The following is a 16,930-nucleotide window of genomic DNA, read 5'->3' on the forward strand; positions in this document are numbered from 1 at the left end:
TGATGAAAATATTAATGCAAGTGATTGTATATTTTCTTTCTTACAATTACTTCACTTTCAAAGAAATTATTGTGCAATTGGTTGCAATCAATATACACAGAATCCTCTTATGGGTCAAGAGACAGAGCACATACGGGACAGAGTATAAATTGTTGTGGCTTTATAATATAAATTAAACTGACAACTACAATAACCACTGAGTACAGATCAATAAATAAAAAGACTTGGATTTATATAGCACCTTTCACGACCACCGGACGTCACAAAGTACTTTGAAGCCAATGAAGTACTTTTGGAATGTAGTCACTATTGTAATGTAGGAAACGCGGCAGCCAATTTGCACACAAGCAAACTCCCACAAACAGCACTGTGATAAGGACCAGATAATCTGTTTTTTTTTGTTATGTTGATTGAAGGATAAATATTGGCCAGGACACCGGGGATAACTTCAAAGTAGTGCCATGGGATCTTTTACGTCCACTTGAGAGAGTAGACGGATTTAATGTCTCATCCGAAAGACGGCACATCTGACAGTGTAGCAGTCCCTCAGCACTGCACTGGTGTGTCAGCCTAGATTTTTTGTGCTCAAGTCTCTGGAGTGGGACTTGAACCCACACCTTCTGACTCAGAGGCGAGAGTGCTACCAATTGAGTCACAGCTGACACTACATGAAAGTATAAAGTCAGTTGTCTGAAGAACCTTAAAGCATGCTTACTTATTTAATGTCTACCAAACTGCTTATTCCATTACTTACTTACCTACTTACAACCTACTTACACCTACTTACTCACAGTCAACAAGCTCCCGACTAGAGTGGAACTAAACTACAGAACCAGTGGGAACCTGTTCAACCTGCGCCGTCTCCAGGCCAGATCCAAGACCACCCCAACCTCTGTCGTCGAGCTACAGTATGCGGACGACGCCTGCATCTGCACACATACAGAGGCCATACTCCAGGACATAGTCAACGTATTTACTGAGGCGTACGAAAGCATGGGCCTTACGCTAAACATCCGTAAGACAAAGGTCCTCCACCAGCCTGTCCTCACCGCACAGCACTGTCCCCCAGTCATCAAGATCCATGGCGCGGCCTTGGACACTGTGGACCACTTCCCATATCTCAGGAGCCTCCTATCAACAAAAGCAGGTATCGTCGACGAGATCCAACACTGCCTCCAGTGCACCAGTGCAGCCTTCAGTCGCCTGAGGAAAAGAGTGTTTGAAGACCAGGCCCTCCAAACTGCCACCAAGCTCATGGTCTACAGAGTTGTAGTAATACCTGCCCTCCTGTATGGCTCAGAGACATGGACCATGTACAATAGACACCTCAAGTTGCTGGAGAAATATCACCAAAGATGTCTCCGCAAGATCCTACAAATTCCCTGGGAGGACAGGTGCACCAACATCAGCGTCCTCAATCAGGCTAACATCCCCAGCATTGAAGCACTGACCACGCTCGATCAGCTCCGCTGGGCAGGCCACATAGTCCGCATGCCAGACACGAGACTCCCAAAGCAAGTGCTCTACTTGGAGCTCTTTCATGGCAAATGAGCCAAAGGTGAGCAGCGGAAACGCTACAAGGACACCCTCAAAGCCTCCCTGATAAAGTGCAACATCCCCACTTACACCTGGGAGTCCCTGGCCAAAGACCGCCCTAAGTGGAGGAAGTGCATCCGAGAGGGCGCTGAGCACCTCGAGTCTCAACGCCGAGAGCATGCAGAAATCAAGCGCAGGCAGCGGAAAGAACATGCGGCAAACCAGTCCCACCCACCCCTTCCCTCAACGATTATCTGTCCCACCTGTGATAGAGTCTGTGGCTCTTGTATTGAACTGTTCAGCCACCAAAGAACTCACGTCAGGAGTTGAAGAAAGTCTTCCTCGATTCCGAGGGGCTGCCTATGATGATGATGATGATGACTTGTTCCATTGGATGATAAAGGTAAACCAAGTGACCGTTAGAGAAACATTAATACAAAAGCAAATTACTGCAGATGCTGGAATCTGGAATAAAAACAGAAAATGCTGGAAATCTTAGCAGGTCAGGCAGCATCTGTGGAGAGGAAGCAGAGTTAATGTTTCGGGTTGATGACCCTTCATCAGAACTGGAGAGTGTTCGGAAAGAACAGATTATTAACAAGCACTGAAAGGGGGAGGAGAAGAAAGAACAAAAGGGAAGGTCTGTGATAGGTTGGAAGACAAGAGAGATTAGAGAGACAAAAGGGATAATGGCCCAAATTCAAATGGTAATGCTAGGATTTAGAAAAACATTAGTCAAGATAGGGTGTGAATGGCGGGATAATGACCAATTGCCATTAGAGACAAGGAGAAGAAATGAATGAAATAAATAGGCTCAGTGGGGGTGGTGGGGGGGTGGCTGGAAAGGGAGCCACAGATTGGCAGCTGTTACGTTCTGAAATTATTGAACTCGACGATGAGTCCAGAAGGCTATAAAGTGCCTAAACAAAAGATGAGGTGCTGTTCCTCGAGTTTGCATTGAGCTTCGTTGGAACAGTGTAGGAGGCCGAGGACAGAGAGGTTAGAGTGGGAATGGAGTGGAGAATTAAAGTGACAGATGACCGGAAGCTCAGGGTCACACTTGTGGACTGAAAAGCGGTCACTCAATCTACGCTTGGTCTCTCCAATATTATATTAGAAAAACGTTCTCTAGATACAATTACATTTATAATAAAACAAATACACAAATCAGGATTCTACTGTATATTATGAGTTTGGATAGAATAAATAACAGGAATGGATTTTCAGAGAGAATTTACTAAAATGTCTTACAAGAGGTTTGTAAAATTCAGGCTTATGGTATGAGGAAATCTAGCAGCATGGATAGAAAGTTGATTTCTAGCAGTATGAATAACAAATTTGGTTTTTAACAGACAGATAATAAAGTTAAAATAAATGAATGTTGTTAGGATTGAAGAAGGGTTGGAAGTGCTGTATTTTGCTGTACTAGTGCTGATCCACTTTTGTTCTCAGTATATACAGATGATTTGGGCACTCTCAAAATTTGCTGGCAGCACAAAAGTAGTGAGTTTGACAAGTAGTGAGAAGAACTTGAAAAGACTTCAGGAAGACATAGGTTTGCAAAATGGGCAAACAGGGGGCAGATGCACTTTAGTGTGTATAGGTGTGATGTAAAACAGTTTGGAATGAAAATCAATGAATGGGAGTATATACGCAATGGAAAGATGCTGAAAGTATGAGCAGAGAGACCTACAGGTTGAAACACATAATTCCTTAAAAGTACAAGTACTGGTAGACAAAGCCATAAAATGGCAACAGCATTTGGGGTTTTATAAATAGGGGCATAGTGTACAAAAGTAAAAAAATTCATAATGAATTTGTACAAAACATTGGTTAGACCACGATTACAGTACTATAGAATTTTGTGCAACCCATTACAGAAACAATATTAAACCCATAGAACATGTACAATGTAGATTCATCAGGATGATAGCAAGGATGGGAAACTTTGGTTGTGATATTTCCATGGATGCAAATATGATTAAGAGGAGATTTAGTAAATGAAGGGTTTTGATCGAGTGACTGCAGAAAGACTACATTTGGTTGCAGAGTCAACAACAGGAGCCCATCAATTTAAAATTAGGAGAGTGAAATGAGTAGTTAGTTGGAATCTCTTTACACAGACAGTTCTTGGCGCATGGAATGCTTTGCCATAGAGGACTGCTGATCAGAGAAATAGTTTTAAGAGAAAATTGGATAAATATTTGAAACAGAGAAAGATAAAGGGCTATGAGGCAGTGAGATTAGTTTGGGATTTCAAAAAGCTACACGATGGTCCAAGTGGCTTCCTTCTGTGCTGTAAACGTCTATGGTTCACAATGTTTTTCTAACTTTGCGGGTTTAATATGCCGGTTTGGCTCAATTGATGGTCTCCAAGTCAAAGGTTTGTGGGCTTCAGTCCCTATTCCAAGACGTACAATCTACTGACAATTCAATACAGTACTGTCACACTATCTTTCACTTGAGAAGTTAAACTCAAATCCCGTCTGCCAGTTCACATATATGTAAAATATCCCATGATACTATTTGAAGAACAGCTGAGGAGTTCACCAACAGCTATCCCTCAACCAACACCACCAGAACAGATTTACTGGTCATCATCACACTCGCTGTTTGTGCGACCTTATTGTGCACACATTGGCTGCTGTAATTACCTATATAACAGTGACTGCAGTTCAAAAGTAATCCATTGGCTGTGAAACACTTTGGTACATACTGGGGACACAAACGTTTCTATATAAATTAAAGCTCTTTCTCCTTTAAATATAATTAAGGATAGTTCAATGTGAATCCATGTTGGGCCTAGTTCCAGCATGATACACAAGTTACTGTAGAAATAATTGATGAGGGCACTGGGATTTGTCTAGCTCCTAAGGATGCAGTGAGCGCTTCAATGTGCACCTAGAATATGACTATTAAAAATGAGACCTCATAACGGCAGCCTTTCGGATATATTTGAGGAGGTCTTAGATTAAGCTATTCAAATAATCTTCACCAACCACAATTATCATCTTTAGAGAATGTGCAGCTGGAGATGGACATTAAAGGAACTGGAGATAACATGCAATTTATAGTTGAAAAGTCTATGGGCCCGAATTTGATCAAACCTAAGTTCTGCCCGTTTTTCGGCGGTCCCTGGGCGGTGTGTGATTTTTTACTGCCCGCTACCATTGGGGCCGATTGGCGCGATTCATCCTGGTTTTGTCGGTGGGAGCGGGAGCGGGAGCGGCAGGCAGCGGGAGGCATCGGTCGGTAGCAGGAGTCGGCGGTAGGTGCAGGCCTCTCAACTTGGGAAAGATCAGAGGCTGTGTACTGCACTTGCGTGAGATTTGAAATTTATTTTTAGTAGTTTTTTTGGTCTGATGACCTCACTTTTCCCGCGATTGGGGCTGAGGGGTCAGCTGTACATGCTCATAAAATCCTGTGAGTGACTTGCACCTGACAGCTACAGAGGGAAGTCATTGAGAGAGGGAAGAGAATCATCAGACACCCACCTTGAAAACCCATCATGAGTGGTAGAAAAGCTGCCAGGAAGTCGAATGCAGGGAGGCTCAGAGCTCCCTGGTTTACAGATGATGAGCTGGAGCCACTTGTCTCTGAAGTAGAGCCCGTTACAGAGAGCTCACCAGGGATGGTCGTGGCAAGCCAGCCCTGTCCCAATATAAACACATTTGGCGGGAGATTAGGGAGGCCGTGTCCGCAGTGGGCATCATGGTTTGTGATGGAGACCAGTGCAGGAAGAGTTGGAACAATGTGGTAGCGGCAGCAAGAGCAAGCAAAGATCTTATTGTTGCATTCCCGTACTACTGAAAAAATATATGTAGCCGTTGTGTGTGTGTGTGTGTGTGTTGCATCTGCAAACCGGTTAAAGATTGCAACTTTTATTTCTGCCAAAGCAGTGTGGCACGGGAGGGGGCCCAACAGAGGTAAGATAATGGGACTAAAGGCAGATAAATCCCCTGGACCTGATGGCTTGCATTCTAGGGTCTTAAGAGAAGTCGCGGCAGGGATTTTGGATGCATTGGTTGTAATTTACCAAAATTCCCTGGATTCTGGGGAGATCCCAGCAGATTGGAAAATTGCAAATGTGATGCCCCTATTTAAAAAAAGATGCAGACAAAAAGCAGGAAACTATAGACCAGTTAGCCTAACATCTGGGATTGGGAAAATGTTGGAGTCCATTATTAAAGAAGCAGTAACAGGACATTTGGAAAAGCAAAATTCAGTTAGGCAAAGTCAGCATGGATTTATGAAGGGGAAGTCATGTTTGACAAATTTGTTGGAATTCTTTGAGGATGTAACAAACAGGGTGGATAAGGGGAAACTAGTGGATGGGTGTATTTGGACTTCCAGAAGGCATTTGACAAGGTGCCACATAAAAGGTTACTGCACAAGATAAAAGTTCATGGGGTTGAGGTAATATATTAGCATGGATAGAGGATTGGCTAACAGAAAACAGAGAGTCAGGATAAATGGGTCATTTTCAGGTTGGCAACCAGGAACTAGTGGGGTGCCACAGGGATCAGTGCTGAGGCTCCAACTATTTACAATCTATATTAACGACTTGGAAGAAGGGACTGAGTGTAACGTAGCCAAGTTTCCTGACGATACAAAGATGGGAGGAAAAGCAATGTGTGAGGAGGACACAAAAAAATCTGCAAAAGGACATAGACAGGCTAAGTGAGTGGGCAAAAATTTGGCAGATGGAGTATAACGTTGGAAAGTGTGAGATCATGCACTTTGGCAGAAAAAAATCAAAAAGCATGTTATTATTTAAATGGAGAAAGATTGCAAAGTGCCGCAGTACAGTGGGACCTGGGGGTACTTGTACATGAAACAGAAAAGGATAGTATGCAGGTACAGCAAGTGATCAGGAAGGCCAATGGAATCTTGGTCTTTATTGCAAAGGGGATCGAATATAAAAGCAGGGAAGTCTTGCTACAGCTATACAGGGTATTGCTGAGGCCACACCTGGAATACTGCGTGCAGTTTTGGTTTCCATATTTACAAAAGGATATACTTGCTTTGGAGGCAGTTCAGAGAAGGTTCACTAGGTTGATTCCGAAGATGAGGGGGTTGACTTATGAGAAAAGGTTGAGTAGGTTGGGCCTCTACTCATTGGAATTCAGAAGAATGAGAGGTGATCTTATCGAAACGTATAAGATTATGAGGGGGCTTGACAAGGTGGATGCAGAGAGAATGTTTCCACTGATGGGGGAGACTAGAACTAGAGGGCATGATCTTAGAATAAGGGGCCACCCATTTAAAACTATGAGGAGAAATTTCTTCTCTCAGAGGGTTGTAAATCTGTGGAATTCGCTGCCTCGGAGAGCTGTAGAAGCTGGTACAATGAATAAATTTAAGGCAGAAATAGGCAGTTTATTAAACGATAAGGTAATAAAGGGTTATGGCGTGCGGGCAGGGAGGTGGAGCTGAGTCCATGATCAGATCAGCCATGATCTTATTGAATGGCAGGGCAGGCTCGAGGGGCTGTATGGCCCACTCCTGTTCCTATTTCTTATGTTCTTTTGTTCTTATGAAGTGACTGACATCAAGGAGCGAGCCTTGGCGTTGGTGGGTGACCACCCCTGTACCACCACATGTGATGGTGCCGATCCCGTGCTACAAAATGATAAGTTTATCCGAATCTCCGGTCTGTGTTACACACATGTCATGCATGGTCATGTAATGTGATGTCAAATGCATTTTAATGTACTGTCTGTCGGCATTTAGGGTGTGGTGATGTAGCCATGATAGTCCCTGAAACCGGTACTCCTGTCAGCAGTAACAACCGCTCCCCCTCACCAAACCCCCACCCCCCCCCCTCCGCCCCCCCGCTGCTAAACGCAGAAATGTTGTATTGTACTTACAGATGATGAATCGGAGAGCACCGACTTAGGCACCCCATCCGCCCCTGGCACACAAAGGCCGTGTGCAACGTCAACACCATCCACCGCGACCTCATCAGGAGCCCACCCCAGCCACTCCTTCTGCCCCCCCACCATCCCCCACCCCCCCATTCAACATCCCCTATAGCCCCCGCATCCACCCCCGCAACCCACAGAGATGAAGACCAGGAGGAAGAGCAGGGGGAAGGCCCAGTGTTTGTCCCACTTGAGCTCGAGGAGGTGGAAGAGGAGGACTCCATCCTCTTGACATGTGCCACCTGTGCGCCCAACATCAGTATCGGGGTCTGAGTTTTTGGGCTTCGACTCGGAGGAAGTGGGACCAAGCATTGTGAAGTGCTGCACCCGTACCATTAAAGCCACCAAGCCACATCCACCCAGGTTGATGCAGCAAGGAGATGATGATGCAAGACGGGTGGAAGCAATGCAGGAAATGGTTTAGCTGTCAAGGACGAGCATCGACCTAGGTCGAGACCTCCTCCAAGCCATGGCTGGGATAGCTGCCAACATCGTCTCGTTTGCAGAGCAGCATATCAACAGTATGTCGCTGCTGATCACCGCGGTGCAGCGAACTGTCGACTCTGTCAATGCCATGCGGCAATCGATGGTCTTGGGATATGGCATGGAACCCCCCCAATGCCATACCAGCCAGGTTGACAGAACCAGAGGGTCCGGAGATACCAGCGTCTTCCATCTCACCATCTCCATTCTCTCCCCGATGAACATGACAGCAGCGCTCTGGGTGGACTGCTGCACCACGTGCTGGTACCGATGCGGTGAGGAGCAGGGGTATGGGTCGGCATGGGGATGGGCAACCCATCAAGAGGAGAATGGGGCTCACTTGGAGGGGGGGGGAAGAGAGATGTGGGAGTGGGTAGAGGATTGGGTGTTGGTGTTGGTGATGTTTGTATATATTGTTTATGTTGTTGATGTTGGTGTTTAAAATGTTTCCTTTTGATGCTAAATGTACTGTTTTTGAAATACTGTCAAATATTTTGCTTGACATGTTTGATTGTTCTGCCACTTTTGAATGTTGTACAATTCAATACAGATTTTTTTTTACCACTTTTGGTCAGTGTCTAACTTTTAGATCGTGAGGGGTATGTGCTGAGAAATATACAAATGTCCTTAAAATGTAATGCAATGTGATAAAAACTTCGCCTTGCAGTTATGATGTGACTTTTTAATAGGTCCTGATATTACCTCATTTCGCTAAGCCTCTCTCAGCATAACCAATTTGTCCTACCTATGTCGTTGGTACCTACGTGGACTAGAGCAACTGGGTCTTCCCATTCCCACTCCAAGTTCCTCTCCAGCCCAGAGGAGATGTCCTTAATCTTGGCACCGGGCAGACAACACAACCTTCGGGACTCAAGCTCTCAGCTGCAGAGAACATTATCGATCCCCCTAATGAAACTGTCCCCTACCACTACAACTTTTAGGTAAGGGTCACCAATCCAGGACAGGTGGATTTCAATGACAGATAGTTCCAGAACTTGGAGGCCAGACATTATGGTTGGCATTTAAGTGTACAGTTTTTGAGCTGACAGATCGCCGAACCCCACCCCTAACATTACATGTTATTCAATCAATGGAATATATATTTGCAACTTCTATATTTGAGCAAATGTTCTTGTCAAGATCTCATCCTGGCACTTCAGAGAAACTTACAGGATTTTACTATTGGCTATATACTTTCACATGAGCTCATAACGGGCCCAAACGGGTAAAAAGAAATGTTGTAGTGGTAGGGGACAGTATCATTAGGGGGATAGATAATGTTCTCTGCAGCCGAGAGCTCGAGTCCCGAAGGTTGTGTTGCCTGCCCGGTGCCAGGATTAAGGACATTTCCTCTGGGCTGAAGAGGAACTTGGAGTGGGAATGGGAAGACCCAGTTGTCATGGTCCACGTAGGTACCAACAACATAGGTAGGACAAAGTGGTTATGCTGTGAGAGTATGAGCAGCTTGGGGCTAGATTAAAAAGCAGAACCATAAAGGTAATAATCTCTGGATTACTACCCGAACCACGAGCAAATTTGCATAGGGTAAATAAGATCAGAGAGACGAACATGTGGCTCAAAGACTGATGTGGGAAAAATGGATTTCGATTCATGGGCACTGGCACCAGTACTTTGGGACGGGCTTCACTTGAACCATGTTGGGACCAGTGTCCTGGTGAAACGAATAAATCGGGCTGTAGAGAGGGCTTTAAACTAAATAGTGGCGGGGAGATAAAAACAGAAAATGCTGGAAATCCCAGCGGGTCAAGCAGCATCTGTGGAGAGAAAGCAGAGTTAACATTTCGGGTCGATGACCCTTTGTCAGAACTGGAGAGTGTTCGGAAAGAACAGATTATTAACAAGCACTGAAAGAAGAAGGGGAAGAAGGAACAAAAGGGAAGGTCTGTGATAGGTTGGAAGACAGGAGAGATTAGAGAGACAAAAGGGATGATGGCCCAAATTCAAATGGTAATGACAGGAGATAGAAAAACATTAGTCAAGATAGGATGTGAATGGCGGGATAATGACCAACTGCCATTAGAGACAAGGAGAAGAAAATAAATAAATAAATAGGCTCTCGGGGGGTGTTGGGGGGAGGGGTGCGTGGGGGGGGTGGGGGAATGGAGCCAAAGATTGGCAGCGATTACGCTCTGAAATTATTGAACTCGATGTTGAGTCCAGAAGGCTGTAAAGTGCCTAAACGAAAGATGAGGTGCTGTTCCTCGAGCTTGCGTTGAGTTTCGTTGGAACAGTGTAGGAGACCGAGGATGGAGAGGTCAGAGATTGGAGTGGAGAATTAAAGTGACCGGAAACTCAGGGTCACACTTGCGGACTGAACGGAGGTGCTCCGCAAAGCGGTCACTCAATCTACGCTTGGTCTCCTCAATGTAGAGGAGACCACATCGTGTCTACAGTATACTAAATTGAAAGTACAAGTAAATCGCTGTTTCGCCTGGAAGGAGTATTTGAGGCCCTGGATAGTGGGAAGGGAGGAGGTAAAAGGGCAGGTGTTGCATCTCCTGCACTTGCACGGAAAGGTGCCATGGGAAGTGGAGGGCCTGCTGGGGGTGACTGTGGAATGGACCAGGGTGTCGCGGAGGGGGCGGTCCTTTCGGAATGCTGAGATGGGATGGGAGGGGAAGATGTGATTGGTGGTGGGATCATGCTAGAGGTGGCAGAAATGGCGGAGGATAATCCGTTGAACGTGGAGGCTGCTGGGGTGAAAGGTGAAGACAAGGGGAACCCTGCCATGGTTCTGACAGGGTAGGGGAAGGGCTGAGAGCAGAGGTGCGGGAAATAGAACAGACACGGTCGACGGCCATGTTAACCACGGCAGAGAGGAATCCTCTGTTGAGGAAAAAGGAAGACAGGTCAGAGGCATTAGTGTGAAAGGTGGCATCATCAGACTAGATGCGATGGAGACGGAGAAACTCGGATAATGGAATGGAGTCCTTACAGGATGCACCCAATCTTGACTAATGTTTTTCTAACTCCTGGCATTACCATTTGAATTTGGGCCATAATCCATTTTGTCTCTCTAATCTCTCCTCTCTTCCACCTTATCCAGACCTTCCCTTTTGTTCTTTCTCCGCCTCCCCCTTTCAGTGCTTGTTAAGAATTTGTTCTTTCCGAACACTCTCCAGTTCTGACGAAGGGTCATCGACCCAAAACGTTAACTCTGCTTTCTCTCCACAGGTGCTGCCTGACCCGCTGAAATTTCCAGCATTTTCTATTTTTATTCCAGATTCCAGCATCTGCAGTACTTTGCTTTTGTTGTGGGGCGGAGGGAGGGTGGGGGGGTGAAGAGTTCAGGTAAGGAGAAATTTTAAAAGTCAAAGAGCAAGGAGAAAGCAATAGAGCAGTGTTGCGGTGGGAGAAATGATAACCAGAGTGTGAGAGGAAGGGACAGAATGTATAAAATTAGAAGTGTATCAGAAAGTGGGATCAAAGCAGGGAAAAATCATAAAAAGGCAAAATTAAAAGCTGAATGCACGCAGCATTTGTAACAAGATAGATGAGTTGACAGCACAAATAGATACAAATGGGTATGATCTGATAGCCATTACAGACACGTGGTTGCAAGGTGACCAAGGCTGGGAACTGAACATTCAGGGGTATTTGACAATTCGGAGGGATAGACAGAAAGGAAAAGGAGGTGGGGTAGCTCTGTTAATAGAGGATGAGATCAGTGCAGTAGTGAGAAATGATATTGGCTCAGAAGATCAAGATGTAGAATCAGTATGGGTGGAGATAAGAAATAATATGGGGAAGAAGTCACTGGTGGGAGTGGTCAATAGGCCCCCTAACAGTTGCTACACTGTGGGATGGAGAATAAATCAAGAAATAATGGAGGCTTGTAAGAATAATCATGGGCTATTTTAATCTTCATATTACATAGAAACATAGAAAATTGGTGCAGGAGTAGGCCATTCGGCCCTTCGAGCCTGCACCGCCATTCAATGAGTTCATGGCTGAACATGCAACCTCAGTACCCCATTCCTGCTTTCTCGCCATACCCCTTGATCCCCCTAGTAGTAAGGACTACATCTAACTCCTTTTTGAATATAATTAGTGAATTGGCCTCAACAATTTTCTGTGGTAGAGAATTCCATAGGTTCACCACTCTCTGGGTGAAGAAGTTTCTCCTCATCTCGGTCCTAAATGGCTTACCCCTTATCCTTAGACTGTGACCCCTGGTTCTGGACTTCCCCAACATTGGGAACATTCTTCCTGCATCTAACCTGTCTAAACCCGTTATTGATTGGGACAAGCCAAATTGGCCAAGGTAGCCTTGAGGAAGAATTCATAGAGTGTATCTGGGATGGTTTCCTTGAACAGTACATTGCAAACCAATCAGGAAGCAGGCTATCCTGGATCTGATACTGTGTAAATGATCTCGTAGTAAAGGATCCTCTAGGAAAGAGTGATCATAGTATAGTTAAATTTCAAATTCAGTTGGCGGGTGAGAAAGTTGGATCTCAAACCAGTGTCCTGATCTTAAATAAAGGCGATTACAAAGGTGTGAAGGCAGAGTTGGCTAAAGTGGACTGGGAAAATAGATTAAAATGTAAGACGGTTGATAAGCATTGGCAGACATTTAAGGAGATATTGCATAACTCTCAACAAAAATATATTCCAATGAGAATGACAGACTTTAAGAAAGGGAGAACTATCCGTGGTTAACCAAGGAAGTAAAGGATGGTATCAAATTAAAAACAAAAGCATACAAAGTGGTCAAGATTAGTGGGAGGCCAGAGGATTGTGAAATTTTTAAAAAGCAACAAAGGACGACTAAAATAATAATAAAGAGAAGGAAGATAGAGTATGAGAGTAAACTAGCAAGAAATATAAAAACAGATAAGTAAGAGCTTGTACATGTATATAAAAAGGAATAGAGTAGCTAAAGTAAACATTGGTCCCTCAGAAGATGAAACTGGGGAATTAATAATGGAGAACAGGGAAATGGCAGAGACATTGAACAAATATTTTGTATCGGTCTTCACGGTAGAAGACACTAAAAATATCAAAATAATGGATAATCAAGGGGCTATAGGGAGGGAGGAACTTAAAACAATCACTATCACTGGCAGATGGAGCATAATATGGGCAAGTATGAGGTTATCCACTTTAGCAGAAAAAATAAAAAAGCAAATTATTATTTAAATGGAGAGAAATTACAAAATGTTGCAGTTCAGAGGGGCCTGGGTGTCCTTGTGGATGAAACACAAAAAGTTAGTATGCAGGTACAGCAAGTAATCAGGAAGGCAAATGGAATCTTGGCCTTTATTGCAAGGAGGGTGGAGTATAAAAGCAGAGAAGTCCTGCTGCAACTGTACAGGGTACTGGTGAGGCCACACCTGGAGTACTGCGTACAGTTTTGATCTCCGTATTTAAGGAAGGATATACTTGCATTGGAGGCTGTTCAGAGAAGGTTCATTAGGTTGATTTCAGAGATGAGGGGGTTGACTTATGAGGATAGGTTGAGTAGGTTGGGCCTATACACATTGGAGTTTAGAAGAACAAGAGGTGATCTTACTGAAACGTATAAAATTCTGAGGGAGCTCATCAAGGTAGTTGCAGAGAGGATGTTTCCCCTCGTGAGGAAATCTAGAACTAGGGGGCATAGTTTCAGCATAAAGGGTCATAGAAACATCGAAAATAGGTGCAGGAGTAGGCCATTCGGCCCTTCGAGCCTGCACCGCCATTCAATTAGTTCATGGCTGAACATGCAACTTTAGTACCCCATTCCTGCTTTCTCGCCATACCCATTGATCCCCCTAGTAGTAAGGACTACATCTAACTCCTTTTTGAATATATTTAGTGAATTGGCCTCAACAACTTTCTGTGGTAGAGAATTCCATAGGTTCACCACTCTCTGGGTGAAGAAGTTTCTCCTCATCTCGGTCCTAAATGGCTTACCCCTTACCCTTAGACTGTGACCCCTGGTTCTGGACATCCCCAACATTGGGAACATTCTTCCTGCATCTAACCTGTCTAAACCCGTTAGAATTTTAAACGTTTCTATGAGATCCTCTCTCATTCTTCTGAACTCCAGTGAATACAAGCCCAGTTGATCCAGTCTTTCTTGATATGTCAGTCCCGCCATCCCGGGAATCAGTCTGGTGAACCTTCGCTGCACTCCCTCAATAGCAAGAATGTCCTTCCTCAAGTTAGGAGACCAAAACTGTACACAATACTCCAGGTGTGGCCTCACTAAGGCCCTGTACAACTAGAGCAACACCTCCCTGCCCCTGTACTCAAATCCCCTCGCTATGAAGGTCAACATGCCATTTGCTTTCTTAACCGCCTGCTGTACCTGCATGCCAACCTTCAATGACTGATGTACCATGACACCCAGGTCTCGTTGCACCTCCCCTTTTCCTAATCTGTCACCATTCAGATAATAGTCTCTCTCTCTGTTTTTACCACCAAAGTGGATAACCTCACATTTATCCACATTATACTTCATCTGCCATGCATTTGCCCACTCACCTAACCTATCCAAGTCACTCTGCAGCCTCATAGCATCCTCCTCGTAGTTCACACTGCCACCCAACTTAGTGTCATCCGCAAATTTGGAGATACTACATTTAATCCCCTCATCTAAATCATTAATGTACAATGTAAACAGCTGGGGCCCCAGCACAGAACCTTGCGGTACCCCACTAGTCACCGCCTGCCATTCTGAAAAGTACCCATTTACTCCTACTTTTTGCTTCCTGTCTGACAACCAGTTCTCAATCCATGTCGCCCATTTAGAACTGAGATGAGGAGGAATTTCTTCTCTCAGAGGGTTGTAAATCTGTGGAATTCTCTGCCCCAGAAAGTTGTGGAGGCTGGGTCATTGAATATATTTAAGGTGGAGATAAGACAGATTCTTGAGCGATAAGGGAGTGAGACGGGTTATGGGGAGCGGGCAGGTAAGTGGAGCTGAGCCCAAGCTCAGATCAGCCATGATCTTATTAAATGGTGGAGCAGTCTCTAGGGGCCAAATGGCCTACTCCTGCTCCTATTTCTTATGTTCTTATGTACTCCACACAAGACTCAGGGCAACAGGAATAGAAGTGGACTAAAGAGTTAGCAGAAACATTTTGAAAATCAATAAATCAAAGATAACCTATACAGATTAACATCAAACTCTGTTAATTAAAGGATTAATTCAAAATTGTTGCAATATAATTATGAAACGGGGAGCAGAAACAAATTTAAAATGTGAAATTTCATTACAGCTGATGCAAATCCAGTTTCCTGCTGGGGCTACTGATAAATAATTTACGTTGAGATGTCACAACATTTAACACAAATCTTTGAACAAGTTGAGAAAGCTGCTTTAAAAGCATATGGGATCCTTGGCTTTATTAACAGAGGAATAGAGTAGAAAAGCAAGGAAGTTATGCTAAACCTTCATAAAACACTGGCTAGGCCTCAGCTGGAGTATGGTGTTCCATTCTGGCACCACACTTTAGGAAGGATGTCAAAGTCTTAGATAGATACAGAAGAGATTTACCAGTATGGTACCAGGGATGAGGGACTTCAGTTATGTGGAGAGACTGGAGAAACTGGGGTTGTTCTCCTTAGAGCAGAGAAGGTCAAGAGGCGATTTGATAGCAGTATTCAAAATCATGAATAGTTTTGATAGAGTAAATAAGGAGAAACTATTTCTAGTGGAAGGATCAGTAACCAGAGGACAAATATTTAACGTAATTGGCAAAAGAACCAGAGGTGACATGAGGCAACTTTTTTTTGTACACACAGCGCGCTGTTGTGATATGGAATGCACTGTCTGAAAGAATGGTGGAAGCAGATGCTATGGCAACATTAAAAAGAGAATTGGACAAATACTTGAAGGGAAAAAAATACAGGGCTATGGGGAAAGAGCAGGGGAGTGGGATTAACTGGATAACTCTACCAAAGAGCCGGCACAGGCATGATGGGACGAATGACTTCCTTCTGTGCTGTATCATTCTATGATTTTGCCAGAAAGCAATGTACAATTAGTTCATAAGAAACTAATGCAAGCTAAGAAATTGGAGTTCTGGTGGTGAAATAATTAAATGTATTAAACTAAGTTGCAGAACAAATCTGTTAACTTTGTACTAAATCAAGGACCGAGTTTACTCACCGACTCTTTCAATTTTAAATTCATCCCTTTGATTAGTCAATGCTATTAATCTTTGTAAATATATTGTCTGCTTCGTATCATTCATATCAATGCTCACAAACACTTTCTTGTCCAGGAAGGCCTTTTCTAAAATGAAGTTGTCAGGGGCAACATATTCATTTATCTGCTCCTCTTTTGTATAGACCCACTGTACGAGGGACTGTAGAAGTTCACATTCTATCACCCGTGCCATTTCTTCCTGCAGTTCACAAAGTAAATGTTCTATATGAAGTGCTACATCCAACATCTCAAAGTGAGGTCCACTTAGTTCAATGAAGGTCCCCATAATATTCACTGTTTCTTCCATGGATATCTGTTTCATTTCGCGATGGGCTGCTAAGACTTCATGTTCAGCTGTTGTAAAGTAGCTGATGTTTTTATTTTCTATGATGAGGTGCTCTTGAGGTAGTAGTATGGTATTATTGATCCAAAACTGAGCACGTTCCAGAAAGGGATAATCTTTACCACAAAGCTTAATGAGTAGTTCAGTTCCTTGCTCCCGTTCACGTTTTAAACATGTTGAATCTGTATAAACAACAGAAGACAGCATAAAAAAGCACTATCTTTTTTGTCGAGTTGTAATTGCAGAGCACCTCGATTTTGAGGCTTTCTATTTTATATATTATTTGTGTATGCATAACATACAATATATTATCTTTAGTTGAATAGACTTTCAAAATACATATAATATAAATGGAAGGGGAAATAATTGCTAACTCTTCTGCTAAACTATTCCTGGGCTGGTCAGCAGTTTATTACTCAATGGTCTATGAAGAGGTAAATTACAAATCTTTAAAATAATAAAACATTGTGCCATTTTGAAACT

At 43.8% G+C, this 16,930-nt stretch overlaps 1 protein-coding gene across 1 annotated transcript in view; it reads right to left on the reverse strand.

Moving 5' to 3' along the window:
• Positions 1-16,930, reverse strand: part of parp9 (poly(ADP-ribose) polymerase family member 9) — a 123,593-nt gene that overhangs the window by 24,860 nt on the left and 81,803 nt on the right. Inside the window, exon 8 of the mRNA XM_070873614.1 lies at positions 16,066-16,629. Coding sequence (XP_070729715.1) covers positions 16,066-16,629 — 564 coding nt within the window. The remainder of the gene's footprint in view (positions 1-16,065; positions 16,630-16,930) is intronic.

The sequence above is a fragment of the Pristiophorus japonicus genome, chromosome 3 (assembly GCF_044704955.1).
Source record: "Pristiophorus japonicus isolate sPriJap1 chromosome 3, sPriJap1.hap1, whole genome shotgun sequence".
NCBI classification, from domain to species: Eukaryota; Metazoa; Chordata; class Chondrichthyes; family Pristiophoridae; genus Pristiophorus; species Pristiophorus japonicus.